The sequence below is a fragment of the Rhineura floridana genome, chromosome 2 (assembly GCF_030035675.1).
Source record: "Rhineura floridana isolate rRhiFlo1 chromosome 2, rRhiFlo1.hap2, whole genome shotgun sequence".
NCBI classification, from domain to species: Eukaryota; Metazoa; Chordata; class Lepidosauria; order Squamata; family Rhineuridae; genus Rhineura; species Rhineura floridana.
In genome coordinates this window covers 77,726,468-77,742,893 of record NC_084481.1, presented here as the reverse complement: position 1 = coordinate 77,742,893, position 16,426 = coordinate 77,726,468, and the positions used below count along the sequence as shown (strand labels likewise).

At 44.9% G+C, this 16,426-nt stretch overlaps 1 protein-coding gene across 1 annotated transcript in view; it reads right to left on the bottom strand.

The window, feature by feature from the left end:
* Positions 1 to 4,178: 4,178 nt before the first annotated feature.
* Positions 4,179 to 16,426, bottom strand: part of MARCO (macrophage receptor with collagenous structure) — a 54,041-nt gene continuing 41,793 nt past the window's right edge. Inside the window, 5 exon segments of the mRNA XM_061612707.1 lie at positions 4,179 to 5,222; positions 6,796 to 6,969; positions 10,304 to 10,339; positions 14,180 to 14,287; positions 15,213 to 15,257. Coding sequence (XP_061468691.1) covers positions 5,092 to 5,222; positions 6,796 to 6,969; positions 10,304 to 10,339; positions 14,180 to 14,287; positions 15,213 to 15,257 — 494 coding nt within the window. The 3' untranslated portion in view covers positions 4,179 to 5,091.

Here is a 16,426-nt window from a genome sequence, read left to right as displayed (position 1 = left end):
CCTGGTGCGAGATGTAAGTGTTGTTGAACCGATTGGGAGCAGTGACCACAGTGCTATTAAATTAAACATACATGTAACTGGCCAATTGCCAAGAAAATCCAACACGGTCACATTTGACTTCAAAAGAGGAAACTTCACAAAAAATGAGGGGATTGGTAAAAAGAAAGCTGAAAAACAAAGTCCAGAGGGCCACATCACTCGAAAATGCTTGGAAGTTGTTTAAAAACACTATATTAGAAGCTCAACTGGAGTGCATACCGCAGATCAGAAAAGGTACCGCCAGGGCCAAGAAGATGCCAGCATGGTTAACAAGCAAAGTCAAGGAAGCTCTTAGAGGCAAAAAGTCTTCCTTCAGAAAATGGAAGTCTTGTCCGAATGAAGAAAATAAAAAAGAACACAAACTCTGGCAAAAGAAATGCAAGAAGACAATAAGGGATGCTAAAAAAGAATTTGAGGAGCACATTGCTAAGAATATAAAAACCAACAACAAAAAATTCTATAAATACATTCAAAGCAGGAGACCATCTAGGGAGGCGATTGGACCCTTGGATGATAAGGGAGTCAAAGGTGTACTAAAGAACGATAAGGAGATTGCAGAGAAGCTAAATGAATTCTTTGCATCTGTCTTCACAGTGGAAGATATAGGGCAGATCCCTGAACCTGAACTAACATTTGCAGGAAGGGATTCTGAGGAACTGAGAGAAATAGTGGTAACGAGAGAGGAAGTTCTAGGCTTAATGGACAATATAAAAACTGACAAATCACCGGGCCCGGATGGGATCCACCCAAGAGTTCTCAAAGAACTCAAATGTGAAATTGCTGATCTGCTAACTAAAATACGTAACTTGTCCCTTGGGTCCTCCTCCGTGCCTGAGGACTGGAAAGTGGCAAATGTAACGCCAATCTTCAAAAAGGGATCCAGAGGGGATCCCGGAAATTACAGGCCAGTTAGCTTAACTTCTGTCCCTGGAAAACTGGTAGAAAGTATTATTAAAGCTAGATTAACTAAGCATATAGAAGAACAAGCCTTGCTGAGGCAGAGCCAGCATGGCTTCTGCAGGGGAAAGTCCTGTCTCAGTAACCTATTAGAATTCTTTGAGAGTGTCAACAAGCATATAGATAGAGGTGATCCAGTGGACATAGTGTACTTAGACTTTCAAAAAGCGTTTGACAAGGTACCTCACCAAAGACTTCTGAGGAAGCTTAGCAGTCATGGAATAAGAGGAGAGGTCCTCTTGTGGATAAGGAATTGGTTAAGAAGCAGAAAGCAGAGAGTAGGAATAAACGGACAGTTCTCCCAATGGAGGGCTGTAGAAAGTGGAGTCCTTCAAGGATTGGTACTGGGACCTGTACTTTTCAACTTGTTCATTAATGACCTGGAATTAGGAGTGAGCAGTGAAGTGGCCAAGTTTGCTGACGACACTAAATTGTTCAGGGTTGTTAAAACAAAAAGCGATTGCGAAGAGCTCCAAAAAGACCTCTCCAAACTGAGTGAATGGGCGGAAAAATGGCAAATGCAATTCAATATAAACAAGTGTAAAATTATGCATATTGGAGCAAAAAATCTGAATTTCACATATACGCTCATGGGGTCTGAACTGGCGGTGACCGACCAGGAGAGAGACCTTGGGATTGTAGTGGACAGCACGATGAAAATGTCGACCCAGTGTGCGGCAGCTGTGAAAAAGGCAAATTCCATGCTAGCGATAATTAGGAAAGGTATTGAAAATAAAACAGCCAATATCATAATGCCGTTGTATAAATCTATGGTGCGGCCGCATTTGGAATACTGTGTGCAGTTCTGGTCGCCTCATCTCAAAAAGGATATTCTAGAGTTGGAAAAGGTTCAGAAGAGGGCAACCAGAATGATCAAGGGGATGGAGCGACTCCCTTACGAGGAAAGGTTGCAGCATTTGGAGCTTTTTAGTTTAGAGAAAAGGCGGGTCAGAGGAGACATGATAGAAGTGTATAAAATTATGCATGGCATTGAGAAAGTGGATAGAGAGAAGTTCTTCTCCCTCTCTCATAATACTAGAACTCGTGGACATTCAAAGAAGCTGAATGTTGGAAGATTCAGGACAGACAAAAGGAAGTACTTCTTTACTCAGCACATAGTTAAACTATGGAATTTGTTCCCACAAGATGCGGTAATGGCCACCAGCTTGGATGGCTTTAAAAGAAGATTAGACAAATTCATGGAGGACAGGGCTATCAATGGCTATTAGCCGTGATGGCTGTGCTGTGCCACCCTAGTCAGAGGCAGCATGTTTCTGAAAACCAGTTGCCGGAAGCCTCAGGAGGGGAGAGTGTTCTTGCACTCGGGTCCTGCATGTGGGCTTCCCCCAGGCACCTGGTTGGCCACTGTGAGAACAGGATGCTGGACTAGATGGGCCACTGGCCTGATCCAGCAGGCTCTTCTTATGTTCTTAAGCGGAGGGGCGGGGGTGAGTGAGCAAGCGGGCAGGCAGGGTGGGTGAGTGGGAGGGTGAGTGAGTTAGCAGGTAGGAGTCTAGAGGGCAAGTGAGAGCGAGTGAGTGAGTGAGTGAGCAGGAGGGTGAGCGAGTGGGTGAATGAGTGAGCGAGTGGGCAGAGGGGCCAGTGAGCAAGCAAGCGGGCATGGGCAGGCCAGTGAGCAAGCGGGTGGGCAGGCAGCTCCCTCCCTGCAGTCTGCAGCAGGGACCCTGCTGCGGATCGCAGAAGGGGATTGCTTCTTCTTAAGGGGGTCCTGTGGACCGTGGGGCCCTCAGCCAGGGCCCAACCTGGCCGCCCTCTAACACCGGACCTGGTCTTTGTCCTGACCCAGTATGACTTGTCTTTTGTCCTTAGCATACAGACTGGAAATCTGGAGAGGCCACATAACAGCTCATTGCCCTTTTCCCTTCTCCCTCTCTCCATTAGTCATCTTTTCAATACTGCTGTCATCCAGTCAGGCAGCAAAACCAATGCTTGCAATCCAAAGGAATGCCATCGTCATAAAAACAGAGCAGAAGAAATGCAGAGAACTTCAGCTCCGGGGCTTTTATACACAGGAGAAGTGATGGTGTGATCAGCCTGAGTGGTATTTGCCAGTGCTGTAAGCTTGGGAGGCTGGAGGGTAGGTCTAATCTGGCACGTGATCCCCTTCTTAGGTAGTCTAGGCTCAGACAAAGGCTGGCACAGAGTCACCCAGTGAAGTCCGTGGCTGGTCAGCGATATGAACTCAGTCCTTGCCAGTCAAAGTCCAACACGGCACCCACTACACCAGCCTCTGCCAGATTTCTATTCTATGATTCTCAGGTGATCCTAATATAATGGGCATTATGCTTTATGTCAGGGATGGCCAATATAGTACCTTCTACTTGTTGTTTGGACTCTGACTCCCATTAGCTCCAGCCAGGAGGCTAATGGTCAGGGATGAAGGGACTTGTAGTCATATCATGAGGCCACCATGTTGGCTACCTCTGTTATATGTACTTCTGTACTTTGTGAACACACACACACATATGGAGTCAACATAGCTGCCTGCCTTTTTGTACTCCTCTTTGGAACATGGCTAAGGGCTCTCCTTGGGGGAATGTGTATAGGGGCTGCCATGAAGTCTGGCACTTCAAAATTTATCACTGCATCAAAAAATAAATAGGCATGTTTATTTGGAGAGCTTAACTCCCCCCCCCATTACAGCAGCCCCCACTGCAATAGCAGCATTGCTTCTTTGGCCATGGAAACTGCTTCAATTCTCTCCTCTGCACCCAGATCCCTCCCATCGCACAATGTCAACCAAACTCTTAACAGATAAATAATGAAATGAAGAAGTTATGGACAAGCTGCAGATTCATGAGTGCAGCAAAGAAAGATAGACTAAATAAACATGGGCATTATTGTTCATCAAGTTCTGGGAGGCAAAGATTGTGAGTGTTTCCTCAGGTCTCATCTGCTTTCCAAAGTGTGTCAATAACGTACATTTCAATGGGTTTACATACAATATCTTGTTGAAGAACCCTGGAAAATGATTTTATATGTTTGATTTACAAGAACCAGATGGACACATTTTTCATGTTACTCTCCTCCTCCTCCATCAGCATCCTACGCAATCTTACTCAGAAGTAAGTCCTGGTGAGTTTAACACGCCATTAATTTTAATTTTTTTATAGGGCATCTTACAACAACAACAATTCTTTATTGCTAAAAGCTATTAGCCACCGCAAAAGGTTAAAAAAAGTACAGAAGGGCATACAGTGCACTAGCATAAAATACAAAGGTACAATAAAAACAGCCAAACAACCAGGAAATTTATATACCATAGGATCTTTCTTCTTAAAACAGCCTTGAAGTTCTATGTTAGGGCATCTTTACAAATAAAAATTCTGTCAAGGCAACTTCCACAGTAACAAGATAAAAATACAACTTCCACAATAACAGACAATATCAAACTTCCAAAATAGAAACCATGAATAAACTCAGCAGTCATAAACACACATCCACTCCCCGCTCCATAAAACAAAACTGTAACAGGAAAAGAGCACAGTAAAGTAAATCATCCCTTAAGAGAAGGCCACTGAAAACAAAAAAAAAAACTTTTAAGGCCTTCCTAAGGACTCTACTTCTGAGTTAATGCACTTGGGATGTAGTTCCTTGTAAATGTTCAGTGTTATAATTAGGAACATAAGGAATGGCCTTATGCCAAGTCATACCATACCTCCACCTAGCACAGCATTGTCTATTCTGACTGGCTGTGGCTTTCCAGGGTTTTAGACAGGGGACATCCCCAGCCCTAGGTAGAAATGTCAGGGATTGAACCTGGGACCTTCTGCATGCAAGGCAGATGCTCTTACCACTGAGTTACAGGCCTTCCCCACTAAAATGAATCTTATCATAAAGTGAGCCTAGTTAGCTGATGCTGATTTTTCACACATCCAATTAAAATAGCCTTGATCAGCAAAGGAGAATACAGAGATGTATTATTAGAATGGGATAAAACCCCCAAAACAAAATCAATCCATAATCTAATTACCTCAGAAATGCACACTGCATGACAGTGTCATACATATTTCATTATGGTATTATTAATATTAAAGTATTGTTTTGGAGAAATCAGAGCAGAACCGCCTTTTGTTAAGCACACTGTACCCCAGCATCTTCTCTATGACCGCAGTTGTGTTCACCCCAGCTACGTTTAGGACATGCATAAATGGAGACTTCACTTCCTGTACATTGCACGTCATCCAACCAGATTGTTCCAGAGCCTGATGTCAACCAGAAGTAAACAGACAGACATGTAACAAGTTAGCACAGAACAAACAGGATGAGAAATAAAATAACAAAACTACTAATCCATAGCGTGTCTCACAAGCAAATGTCTTGAGTACCAGGGAAAGTGTGATTTCCCACTGGGAATGCTTTAGGAAAGATGTCTGGATCCTGAACAAAAATGGCATTAATTACTCCAAAATAAAAATTGCTTAGAAAGGGAATCCCACTCCTCTTTCCTTTCTCACCATCCTATTGCCTAGCAAACAGTTTTAGACTGCAGTAGCTTGCAAAGCAGTAGCCACAAAGATCGCATGCAAACTTCTTCCTGGGGTCAAAATCTCATTTTTTAAAAAGTTCAGAGTTTGATCTTAGGTCATGGAAAGAATGTTGGGGTCTGTTTTTGCAGGCAAGACAATTCCTTTGAGGCTACAGCACGTCTAGGAAATTGTTTGAGATTGGTGTCCTTAATCTGGTGCACGGGTGCTGCGAAAACTCAAGCAGGGGTTGAATTAAGGGCTGAACACTCCTGATTGAATTCTTCTGAGGAGAAATCAAGGAAGTTAGAGCCTGCTATGAGCAGACAATGCCTGTTAAAATTCTGCTCATACCTCCATTGCTTGCTTCCAAGGAGCAAATAATTTACCTTGTGGGTCAGGGATGGGGTTGCAGGTGCCAGAGGGCTTCTCAAAAAGAGAAGAGCCCTGATCAGCCTTTCCCCAACTGTTTTGAAAATGGAGTTCCTGCCACTCCCTTTCCCCATTGGCAGGTCATGAGGATTGCAGTTTGACTATAACTCCCATGATCCCCTGTGAGAAAAGACACGACAATCACAGAGTCTTCCCTTCACAAAGATGAAGGGAACGAAGAGAGACCCAGCAGGCCTTTATCATCTTCAGAAGAACTTCTACCTGTAGGGTTGCCAGGTTCAAGGCCTGAAACTGATCCTGTATCTTTAGGAGAAGAGAAAGTCAGCCAAGTGCAGGTGTTCTGGCAACCCTGTAATGGGAAAAAACCACAAGGTGGAATTCTCCCTTCCCCCTGCACAACTTTTAAAGATACAAAAGACCTCTTGGTTGCCAGGCCCAGCCTCCAAGAGGTCTAAAAGTTGTGCAGGGGAAGGGAGAATTCCATCTTGTGGTTTTTCCCATTACAGTGTTGCAAGAACACCTGCACTTGACTGACTTTCTCTTCTCCTAAAGATACAGGATCAGTCTCAGGCCTTGAACCTGGCAACCCCACCTACCTGCTATGCTGCCATATTGACCAACACTTTCTTCCTTGAAGTAGCAGAGGAAACCAAGTCCTATAGATATTCCTGCAAACACTCAAAACTCCCCTCAAGGGCTTTCAAGCGTTTAAACGGAATGCTCAGAGGGCTAAACTCATTTTCAGGGGGAGCAGCATAAGGCTGTGTGCCTAGTTCTACTCTAGTGACATATTTTGGATGATAACAAAAGAGAAACAACTCCCCTCCCCAATATATTTGAATACAGTGACCTTACATGGAACTGAATGTTTCATTTTATGACTTGATTAAATAGGCCAGGGAATGAGCCTGTAGATTACCTGCAGGTGCAGTGAAGACTTCAATTACACGGCTATATCCCATCATTCGACAAACCACAATTCCATCATTATTGTCCCAGTTATCATCACATATGGTACCCCATGCACCATCATGTAGAATCTCAACTCGGCCACGATGAAGTCCTCCAACAATTCTTAGAATGGAAGCACTTCCTGTTGGTTTGTTTTCGAAAAGTGTCATTTATATGCTTATTAAAAGACAGAGGTAAAACATAAAGGTTTAGGTCAGGGTGTGAGTAAATGATGGAAGAGATACCCCTTACATATCCATTTTTGGGGGGTAAGTGAAATTTGTGTTATACCGGTTTTTGACTTTGCCCCCACCAACTTTACGTTCTGAAAAATAAGCCAAACCTGCTTCTACTGCCACTGACAGAGGCAACATGCTTTTAAATACCAGTTGCTGGAAACCAAAGGAGGGGAGAGTGCAGTTGCACTCAGGTCCGGCTTATTTATTTATTTATTAAATTTATATCCCGTCCTTCCTCCCAGTAGGATGCTTGTGGGCTTCTCATGGGCATCTGGTTGGCCACTGTGAGAATAGGATGCTGGATGGGCCACTGGCCTGATCCAGCAGGGCTCTTCTTATGTGCTTATGTTTGAAATGTCTAGGTCAATTCTAACTGTGGTTTGAGGGAAGCTGCTCCTGAGTGGTAAAAGCCAATCAAGGAGTTTAAGCAGCAAAGTCGTAGAGTAACACAAGGACACACAACACTTACATGGAGCTTGGAGACTAATCATGAGATAAACGTAGCAAAAGGATAATATGTATGTATGTATTTATTAGGAAAATAACTGTATTATTTATTACTGTTGCCTCAACCCCAATGTCTGGTGTGCCTGAAAGTGATCCAGTGTGTCTATGAATCCTTACACAAGGAAAAGCTGCCCCATTTGTTTCACAATCAGAGACTGCTCTATACATAAATCTTTCACTACCTGGTGAAATTGGATCTCTCTGTGCCGCACACCCTCCGCAGGGGACAAGGACCTATTAGGATGGTCCGCCCCAGACGCATGATGGAGCCTATTGGATTCCTAAATGCGCTGGGTGATCTGGAGCTAACTGAAGGCCACCCGGTCGAAGCCCTGGTGAGGGAGTGGAATAGGGAGATCACTAGGGCAATAGACCGGGTGGCACCGAAACGTCCTCTTCTCCTGAATAGAACTCAGACTGCACCCTGGTATACACCACGGTTACGCAGTCTGAGGCAGGAAGTGAGATGACTAGAGCGCCGATGGCGGAAATCGTGCACTGAAGGTGATCGGACACTGGTTAGAGCGGCAATAGTGGCCTACCAGCGGGCAACAAAGGCAGCAAAGAGGCAATTCTTTGCTGCCTCTATTGCGTCGGCAGAGTGCTGTCCCAGGAGGTTGTTCCAAGTGGTCTGAAGCCTGGTCGGTCCAGTAGCGCAGGAACCTATGGAACAAGCAAAAGCCTCCTGTGACACATTTGTTAAACACTTTGCCGATAAAATCGAGCACCTAAAGGACAAGATTCCGTATGTCATGGTTACAAGTAGGGGTCCAGAGGCGGCCAGTTGCAATCCGGTCTGCTGGGATCGGTTTCAGCCTCTTCTCTCTGATGAAGTGGACAAGGTGCTCTCTACTGTAAAACCAGCCACTTGCTTACTTGATCCTTGCCCTTCATGGCTCGTTATGAGCTGTAAAGAGAGACTGGGCAATGGGATCAAGGCAATGGTAAATGCATCCTTGGAGGAGGGTGTAATGCCATTGCCCCTCAAGGAGGCAGTGATAAGACCTATTTTGAAAAAGCCCTCCTTGGATCCCCAAGATTTAAACAACTTTCGCCCAGTCTCCAATTTACCATTCTTGGGCAAGGTAATTGAGCGTGTGGTGGCAAAGCAGCTACAGACACACTTGGAGGAAGCAGATTATTTAGATCCTTTCCAGTCGGGCTTCAGGACTGGACACGGAACTGAAACAGCCTTGGTCGCTCTGGTGGATGATATGAGGAGGGCGTTGGATAGGGGAGAACATACCTTCCTCGTCCTCCTGGACTTCTCAGCGGCTTTCGATACCGTCGACCACGGTATCCTGTTGAGTCGCCTGGAGGGACTGGGAATTGGAGGCACTGTTTTACAGTGGTTCCGTTCCTATCTCTCTGGTAGATATCAACGGGTAGTGTTGGGGGATGAGGTTTCAGACCCTTGACCCCTCAACTGTGGTGTGCCACAGGGTTCTATCCTCTCTCCCATGCTATTTAACATTTATATGAAACCGCTGGGAGCCATCATCAGGAGTTTTGGGCTGCAGTGTCACCAATATGCGGATGACACGCAGCTCTATCTCTCATTTAAATCTTCACCAGAGTTGGCTGTGGATACCTTGTCCAAGTGCCTGGAGTCCGTAAGTGGATGGATGGGAGAGAACAGGCTGAAGCTGAACCCCGATAAGACTGAGGTATTACTAGTGGGGGACAAGGGAAGGTTGGGTGATTTTGACCTGATACTTAATGGGGTGAGTTTGCCCCTGAAGGACCAGGTCCGCAGTCTCGGGGTCATTTTGGACTCCCAGCTGTCTATGGAGGCTCAGGTTTCTGCAGTGAGCCGGGCAGCTTGGTACCAACTTCATCTAGTACAGAGGCTGCGACCCTATCTTCCCATACATCTGCTCCCACGAGTGATACATGCCCTGATCTCCTCTCGATTAGACTACTGTAATGTGCTCTGCGTGGGGTTACCCTTGAAGACGGTCCGGAAACTCCAGCTGGTACAAAACGCGGCGGCACGCTTAATAAAGCAGACCCGCCGCCGTGATCATATCACCCCAGTGTTGACTGAATTACACTGGTTACCAGTTGTATACCGGGCCCAATTCAAGGTGTTGGTTTTAACCTTTAAAACTCTATATGGTTCCGGACCAGTTTATCTGAAGGAGCGCCTCCAGTATCACCAAATATGCCGCCAAACAAGATCAGCCTCACAGGACCTTCTCTCGGTCCCACTGACTAAGACAGCTAGGTTGGTGCGGACCAGGGAGAGGGCCTTTTCGATCGTGGCCCCCACCCTCTGGAACTTACTTCCCTTTGACCTTCGGCATGCCCCCTCCCTGCTGACTTTTCGCCGAGCCTTGAAGACCTGGCTCTTCAGGCAGGCCTATGGGATCTCTGGGGTGGGTTAGGTTTTACACTGTATTAATGTAAGATGGTCTTCAGATGAGATGTTATGATATTAATAATGTGATGATTATGTATATGAGTAGACTGTATTTTATATTGTATTTTATATTGTAAGTCGCCCAGAGTGTCCGTTCAGTCAGACAGATGGGCGTCTGCTAAATAAAATTTTATTATTATTATTATTATTGTTGTGTCTTTGGTGTTATTCCTACCTGTCAATGAACAAAACAGAGAAGCCTCAGCTCATATGGGACTCCATATATGCAATGAAGCTCCACGAAACTTTGGACTGGGATGATTTTATGTACTTACCTATATATTTGTAGGGAAAATATACATAATTACCTGAAGCTTCCTTTTCACCTTTAGGTCCTGAGAGTCCTGATTTAACACAAAAAAGAACAAATGTTTGATGAAACATTTAGACAGATTTTAAATGACAATTCTTTAGGGCAAAGAGACCAGTGTTTCCTTTTTGGCCCAGTGTAGCTGTAAACAGGGCCAGCGTCAAAGGGTGGCCAGGTGGGGCCCTGGCCGAGGGTCCCTTGTTAGGGTGGGGGAGTAGCACTCCCCTTTGTGGCAGGGTCCCTGCCTCGGATTGCAGGGGAGGAGCTGCACGCCCACTTGCTGGCCCACACGCACCAGCTCACTCATCCACCATCCACCTGCCTGCTTGCTCCACCTGCCCGCTCGCTTGCCTGCCCCCCCTGCCCGCTTGCTGGCTTGCCTGCCCCCCACCCCCTGCCTGTCCACCCGCTCACTCACCCTCCCCCACCCGCTCATTCACCCACTCACCTCTTCCACCTGCTCACTCACCTGCCCCCTGCCCTTGATCGCTTGCCCCTGCCCTCCCCCACTCACCCCCACCTGCTTGCCCTCCCCCTGCCAGCTCACCCACCTGCTCTCTCGCTCATTTACCCCCCTTCTGCTCACCCTTCCCCTGCCTGCTCACCCTCCACCCACTCGCTTGCCCACTTGCTCACTCCCCCTACCCACTCACCCTGCACCCACGCTCCTGCCTGCCCACTAGCTCGCTTGGCCTTCCTCCTGCCTGTTCACTTGCTCATTGGCCTTCCCCCGCCCGCTCTCTCACCCTCTCCCACCCGCTCGCCCACTCTCTCACCCTCCCCCCACCTGCTTGCTTGTTGGCCTTCCCTCCGCCCACTTGCTCACCCGCTGTCTCGCTCACCTGCCCACCACCCTCCCCCGACCTCCTGCTCCTCTGTCCTCCTGCCCGCTAGGTAGGTAGGTGGGGTTTGCATATGTGCAGGTCCCAGGGCCCACAGCATGCTGGTGCCCAAGGGCCCTGGCATGCCTGCGGCTGGCCCTGGCTGTAAAGCTGCCTAGCCTCCTAACTATATTTAGGAGATGGTGAGCCCCCTACCCCAACCCCAGTGGTCATGCACATTCCCTTCCTCTCCCTCCTCCTGCCTTCTGATGTGCAAATTTCTTGTCATTTTTCTGAGCTAAATATGGTACATCCCTGCTCTCAAAGTGTGGTTTGGAGCTAACTGGTTTAGTTCAATGGCTAATAGGCTGAACTACGAACCGGAAAAACTTTAGTTTAGATCTAATCTCTACCATTAACGTTCTGCAGATGCAACTTAGCTATAGGGTTGTGCCTTCTTTTTTTGCAGCAAGTACTGTTAATTATACTTTTTCATAAATTGGTTGCAAAGTGGATCAAAACTTGCTCTGCTGAAAAGTGCCTGGTAGTTACAGTTTTTCATAAAAATTACTGCAAATCACTTCCTGAAGAAAGAAAGAAAGAAAGAAAGAAAGAAAGAAAGAAAGAAAGAAAGAAAGAAAGAAAGAAAGAAAGAAAGAAAGAAAGAAAGAAAGAAAGAAAGAAAGAAAGAAAACACTAGCATAGCTGGGTTGCATGAGGAGAAGCATTTTTATCTATCAGAAGATAATTCCATAATATGAACAAATCTGTTTTCAGATCATGAAACACTTTGAGTTGAGGGTCACATTTTATGCTACTAGGAAAGCATGTTTTTCCAGATCATGCTCACACACCTCGTGACTCACCAAGCTGGACCGCAAGCCAATCCCATTTTGCTATTTTCAGCAGAATTTTCAGAATTACACTGATGATTTTGAATCCTAATCTATACTAAGAACATAAGAACATAAGAAGAGCCTGCTGGATCAGGCCAGTGGCCCATCTAGTCCAGCATCCTGTTCTCACAGTGGCCAACCAGGTGCCTGGGGGAAGCCCGCAAGCAGGACCCGAGTGCAAGAACACTCTCCCCTCCTGAGGCTTCCGGCAACTGGTTTTCAAAAGCATGCTGCCTCTGACTAGGGTGGCAGAGCACAGCCATCACGGCTAGTAGCCATTGATAGCCCTGTCCTCCATGAATTTGTCTAATCTTCTTTTAAAGCCATCCAAGCTGGTGGCCATTACTGCGTCTTGTGGGAGCAAATTCCATAGTTTAACTATGCGCTGAGTAAAGAAGTACTTCCTTTTGTCTGTCCTGAATCTTCCAACATTCAGCTTCTTTGAATGTCCACGAGTTCTAGTATTATGAGAGAGGGAGAAGAACTTTTCTCTATCTACTTTCTCAATGCCATGCATAATTTTATACACTTCTATCATGTCTCCTCTGACCTGCCTTTTCTCTAAACTAAAAAGCCCCAAATGCTGCAACCTTTCCTCATAAGGGAGTCGCTCCATCCCCTTGATCATTCTGGTTGCCCTCTTCTGAACCTTTTCCAACTCTAGAATATCCTTTTTGAGATGAGGCGACCAGAACTGTACACAGTATTCCAAATGCGGCCGCACCATAGATTTATACAACGGCATTATGATATCGGCTGTTTTATTTTCAATACCTTTCCTAATTATCGCTAGCATGGAATTTGCCTTTTTCACAGCTGCCGCACACTGGGTCGACATTTTCATCGTGCTGTCCACTACAACCCCGAGGTCTCTCTCCTGGTCGGTCACCGCTAGTTCAGACCCCATGAGCGTATATGTGAAATTCAGATTTTTTGCTCCAATATGCATAATTTTACACTTGTTTATATTGAATTGCATTTGCCATTTTTCCGCCCATTCACTCAGTTTGGAGAGGTCTTTTTGGAGCTCTTCGCAATCTCTTTTTGTTTTAATAACCCTAAACAATTTAGTGTCGTCAGCAAACTTGGCCACTTCACTAATTCTAGGTCATTAATGAACAAGTTGAAAAGTACAGGTCCCAATACCGATCCTTGAGGGACTCCACTTTCTACAGCCCTCCATTGGGAGAACTGTCCGTTTATTCCTACTCTCTGCTTTCTGCTTCTTAACCAATTCCTTATCCACAAGAGGACCTCTCCTCTTATTCCATGACTGCTAAGCTTCCTTAGAAGCCTTTGGTGAGGTACCTTGTCAAAAGCTTTTTGAAAGTCTAAGTACACTATGTCCACTGGATCACCTCTATCTATATGCTTGTTGACACTCTCAAAGAATTCTAATAGGTTACTGAGACAGGACTTTCCCCTGCAGAAGCCATGCTGGCTCTGCCTCAGCAAGGCTTGTTCTTCTATGTGCTTAGTTAATCTAGCTTTAATAATACTTTCTACCAGTTTTCCAGGGACAGAAGTTAAGCTAACTGGCCTGTAATTTCCGGGATCCCCTCTGGGTCCCTTTTTGAATATTGGTGTTACATTTGCCACTTTCCAGTCCTCAGGCACGGAGGAGGACCCGGGGGACAAGTTACATATTTTAGTTAGCAGATCAGCAATTTCACATTTGAGTTCTTTGAGAACTCTCGGGTGGATGCCATCTGGGCCGGGTGATTTGTCAGTTTTTATATTGTCCATTAAGCCTAGAACTTCCTCTCTCGTTACCACTATTTGTCTCAGTTCCTCAGAATCCCTTCCTGCAAATGTTAGTTCAGGTTCAGGGATCTGCCCTATATCTTCCACTGTGAAGACAGATGCAAAGAATTCATTTAGCTTCTCTGCAATCTCCTTATCGTTCTTTACTAAGGGATGTATTTGAATAAGTCAAATTCAGAGCATAGACCTACTGAAAATCATGACTAACTTAAGTCCATTGATTTCAGTGGGTTTACTCTGAGTTTGACAGCTAGCTATATAACCCAACTATTTAAAAAAATAAGTTGTTTAGAAAATAAAATGCTAGTGTACTGGTGCTGATAGAAAGCATGCCATAGAATAGTAGGGAATCAGTCAGAAGCCTGCAAGACATTTCTTTCCCTCCTTTTTTACCTTGATTTCCCTGTGAGCCTTTGTCTCCTTTACTTCCTGGCTCGCCTTTCTGCCCAGGAGACCCTGCACTTCCCTTACTTCCTTCTTCTCCAGGCATGCCTCTGCTGCCTAAGTAAGAGATGAGTGTGTCAATTTCGCACAGACAAGACAACAGCAAATTTCAGAAGACATACAGCTATGTAAGCTATTAAAGGATTCTGTACAACAGCCCAATGGATCCTGCCTTTCCTCTGCCTGCTTCAGAAAAATAAACATTAAGGGTTGGCATCCTAAACACCCTTGTTATGAAGAGAGCAATCCCCCATTGAACCGAATGGGATTTACTTATTTACATATATATATCACTTTTCCTTATAAAAATGCTCAAAGCAGCTCACAACAGAAGAACAAAAATGTAAACCTATACATCATGACAATCGAGTGCTGCTAAATCATTTCAAAATGTAATGTGATAATCCAACAAATCACTCAATTTGATTATATTATAAAGTCATCATAAAACACAGTAAAACCTAACTGTCAATAATAAACATTCCAATGCAATCACATAATACAACAATATAATCAGCAGCCACGGCATGGCAGTTCTATAAAAAACAGTATGAAAATTAACCAGTATAGCGTATAAAATAAAGAAAATGTTTACTTCTGAGTCAATATGCATAGTATTGCCCTGTAAGGTTGGATCCAGATTTAGGAGGAATTCAGCCCCAAGATCAGCTGGGATGAGCAGAGGTTGGAAGAGGTTGATCTCCAGCTGAGGGTGCTATGCCAGGTGAAAGTCCCCAATCCCCCACCTTTTAAGCAGTTGGGTGCTGTTTTTTGCTTTGTCCTCTTGCAATTTGTATATGCTGGACTATGTTGCTGTTTTAGCTTTGCTGCATTTCAACACTACATTGTACTGTATTTTTACATTTCATTTTAACTGTAAACTGCCCTGGGGAACACTAGTGCTGAAGACACCAAGGTGAGTATAAAGCTTTGATTCTACAGAGTCATCATTTTCATTTAGCAACTCCAGCAAGTATTTTACCTGTCATACCCTGATCTCCCTTTGTCCCTTTACTTCCGAGTAAGCCTAAAAGAATGGGGGAAAGGGTATATTTTAAAAATGAGGCAAATCTGGCATCAGAGGAAATTTCAAACGTTTGCTTAGTATCCAATATTCCAGTGCATGCAGGAAGTAGATCCACTAGCAGATTACTGGGTAATTTTTCCATGAGTGGAAATTCTGACTATATCTTGAACATGATTACATTTTAGCTGGGCTGCCAGAGATCAGATACAATGGTTTTGGGGCTAGATTCAGCCCACAACCCTTCCCGTTTTAAAGAAAGTGGAGAAATAATGTTGGAGGATTAACAGACTGAAAACATTTTTTTCTATTGGTGTGACACATCTGTAAAACACTTAGAAACCATGGCAGAAAATTTGTCCCCAGGCAGCAACTGTCATAGTACCTGTATGACCATCTTGACTAGTTGAAGAAGAGGAGTGCTTTAGTGAAACACTCTAGAACACTAGAACACAACTCTTTTCCCTTGCTACATTGCCGCCACAGCTGCCAAAGCCTTCCCCAAAATGTTTCCCTTTCCCCAGTCTTTATAGTGGGCCCTTTATTAATAATCTACCAGGCCAATCACCCAATAGTGCAGCAATGGGGAATCATTACCCTGTGGGTCAGAGGCAGCCCGTTGAAACCTCCCTTCCTTGCCTCTTCTTCTCCCAGTGTCATGTCCAGGCTACAAAACCCCATCCTGTTGGGGTCACTAGAAGGAGATTTTCAAGCCTAAGGGGGGGGGAGGTTGCAGCTGGGGAAGGAACCCTTTCATACCCAGATGCAACCCCTTCACCCATACTGTTTAGGCTTCAAAAAACTCTTGCATGTGTGTGCTATGTATATGCATGAGTTTGTGGTTCATGTGTGTGTGATAGGAATAGACAGGTCTGTCCATTTCAGTTCTCTCAATTTCTCATTTTTCCAGCCTTAAATTCAGTTCTCCACATTTCTGCAGCAATTTGTGATTTAAAAAAAAACCCTCATGAAAATTCTCCAGCATTTTCGTGCAAATTTCTCCTAATAAACACATTTCCGTAGGCAGTTTTGACTAATGTACACATTTTTGCAAGCAAATTCTCATCATAATGCATTTTTATGTTATTTTCACTGATATATTCATTTTTGTGCACACTTTCCCCTAAGATATGCATTTTTGCTAATGTTGTTTGGTTGCTGAACTGCATTGC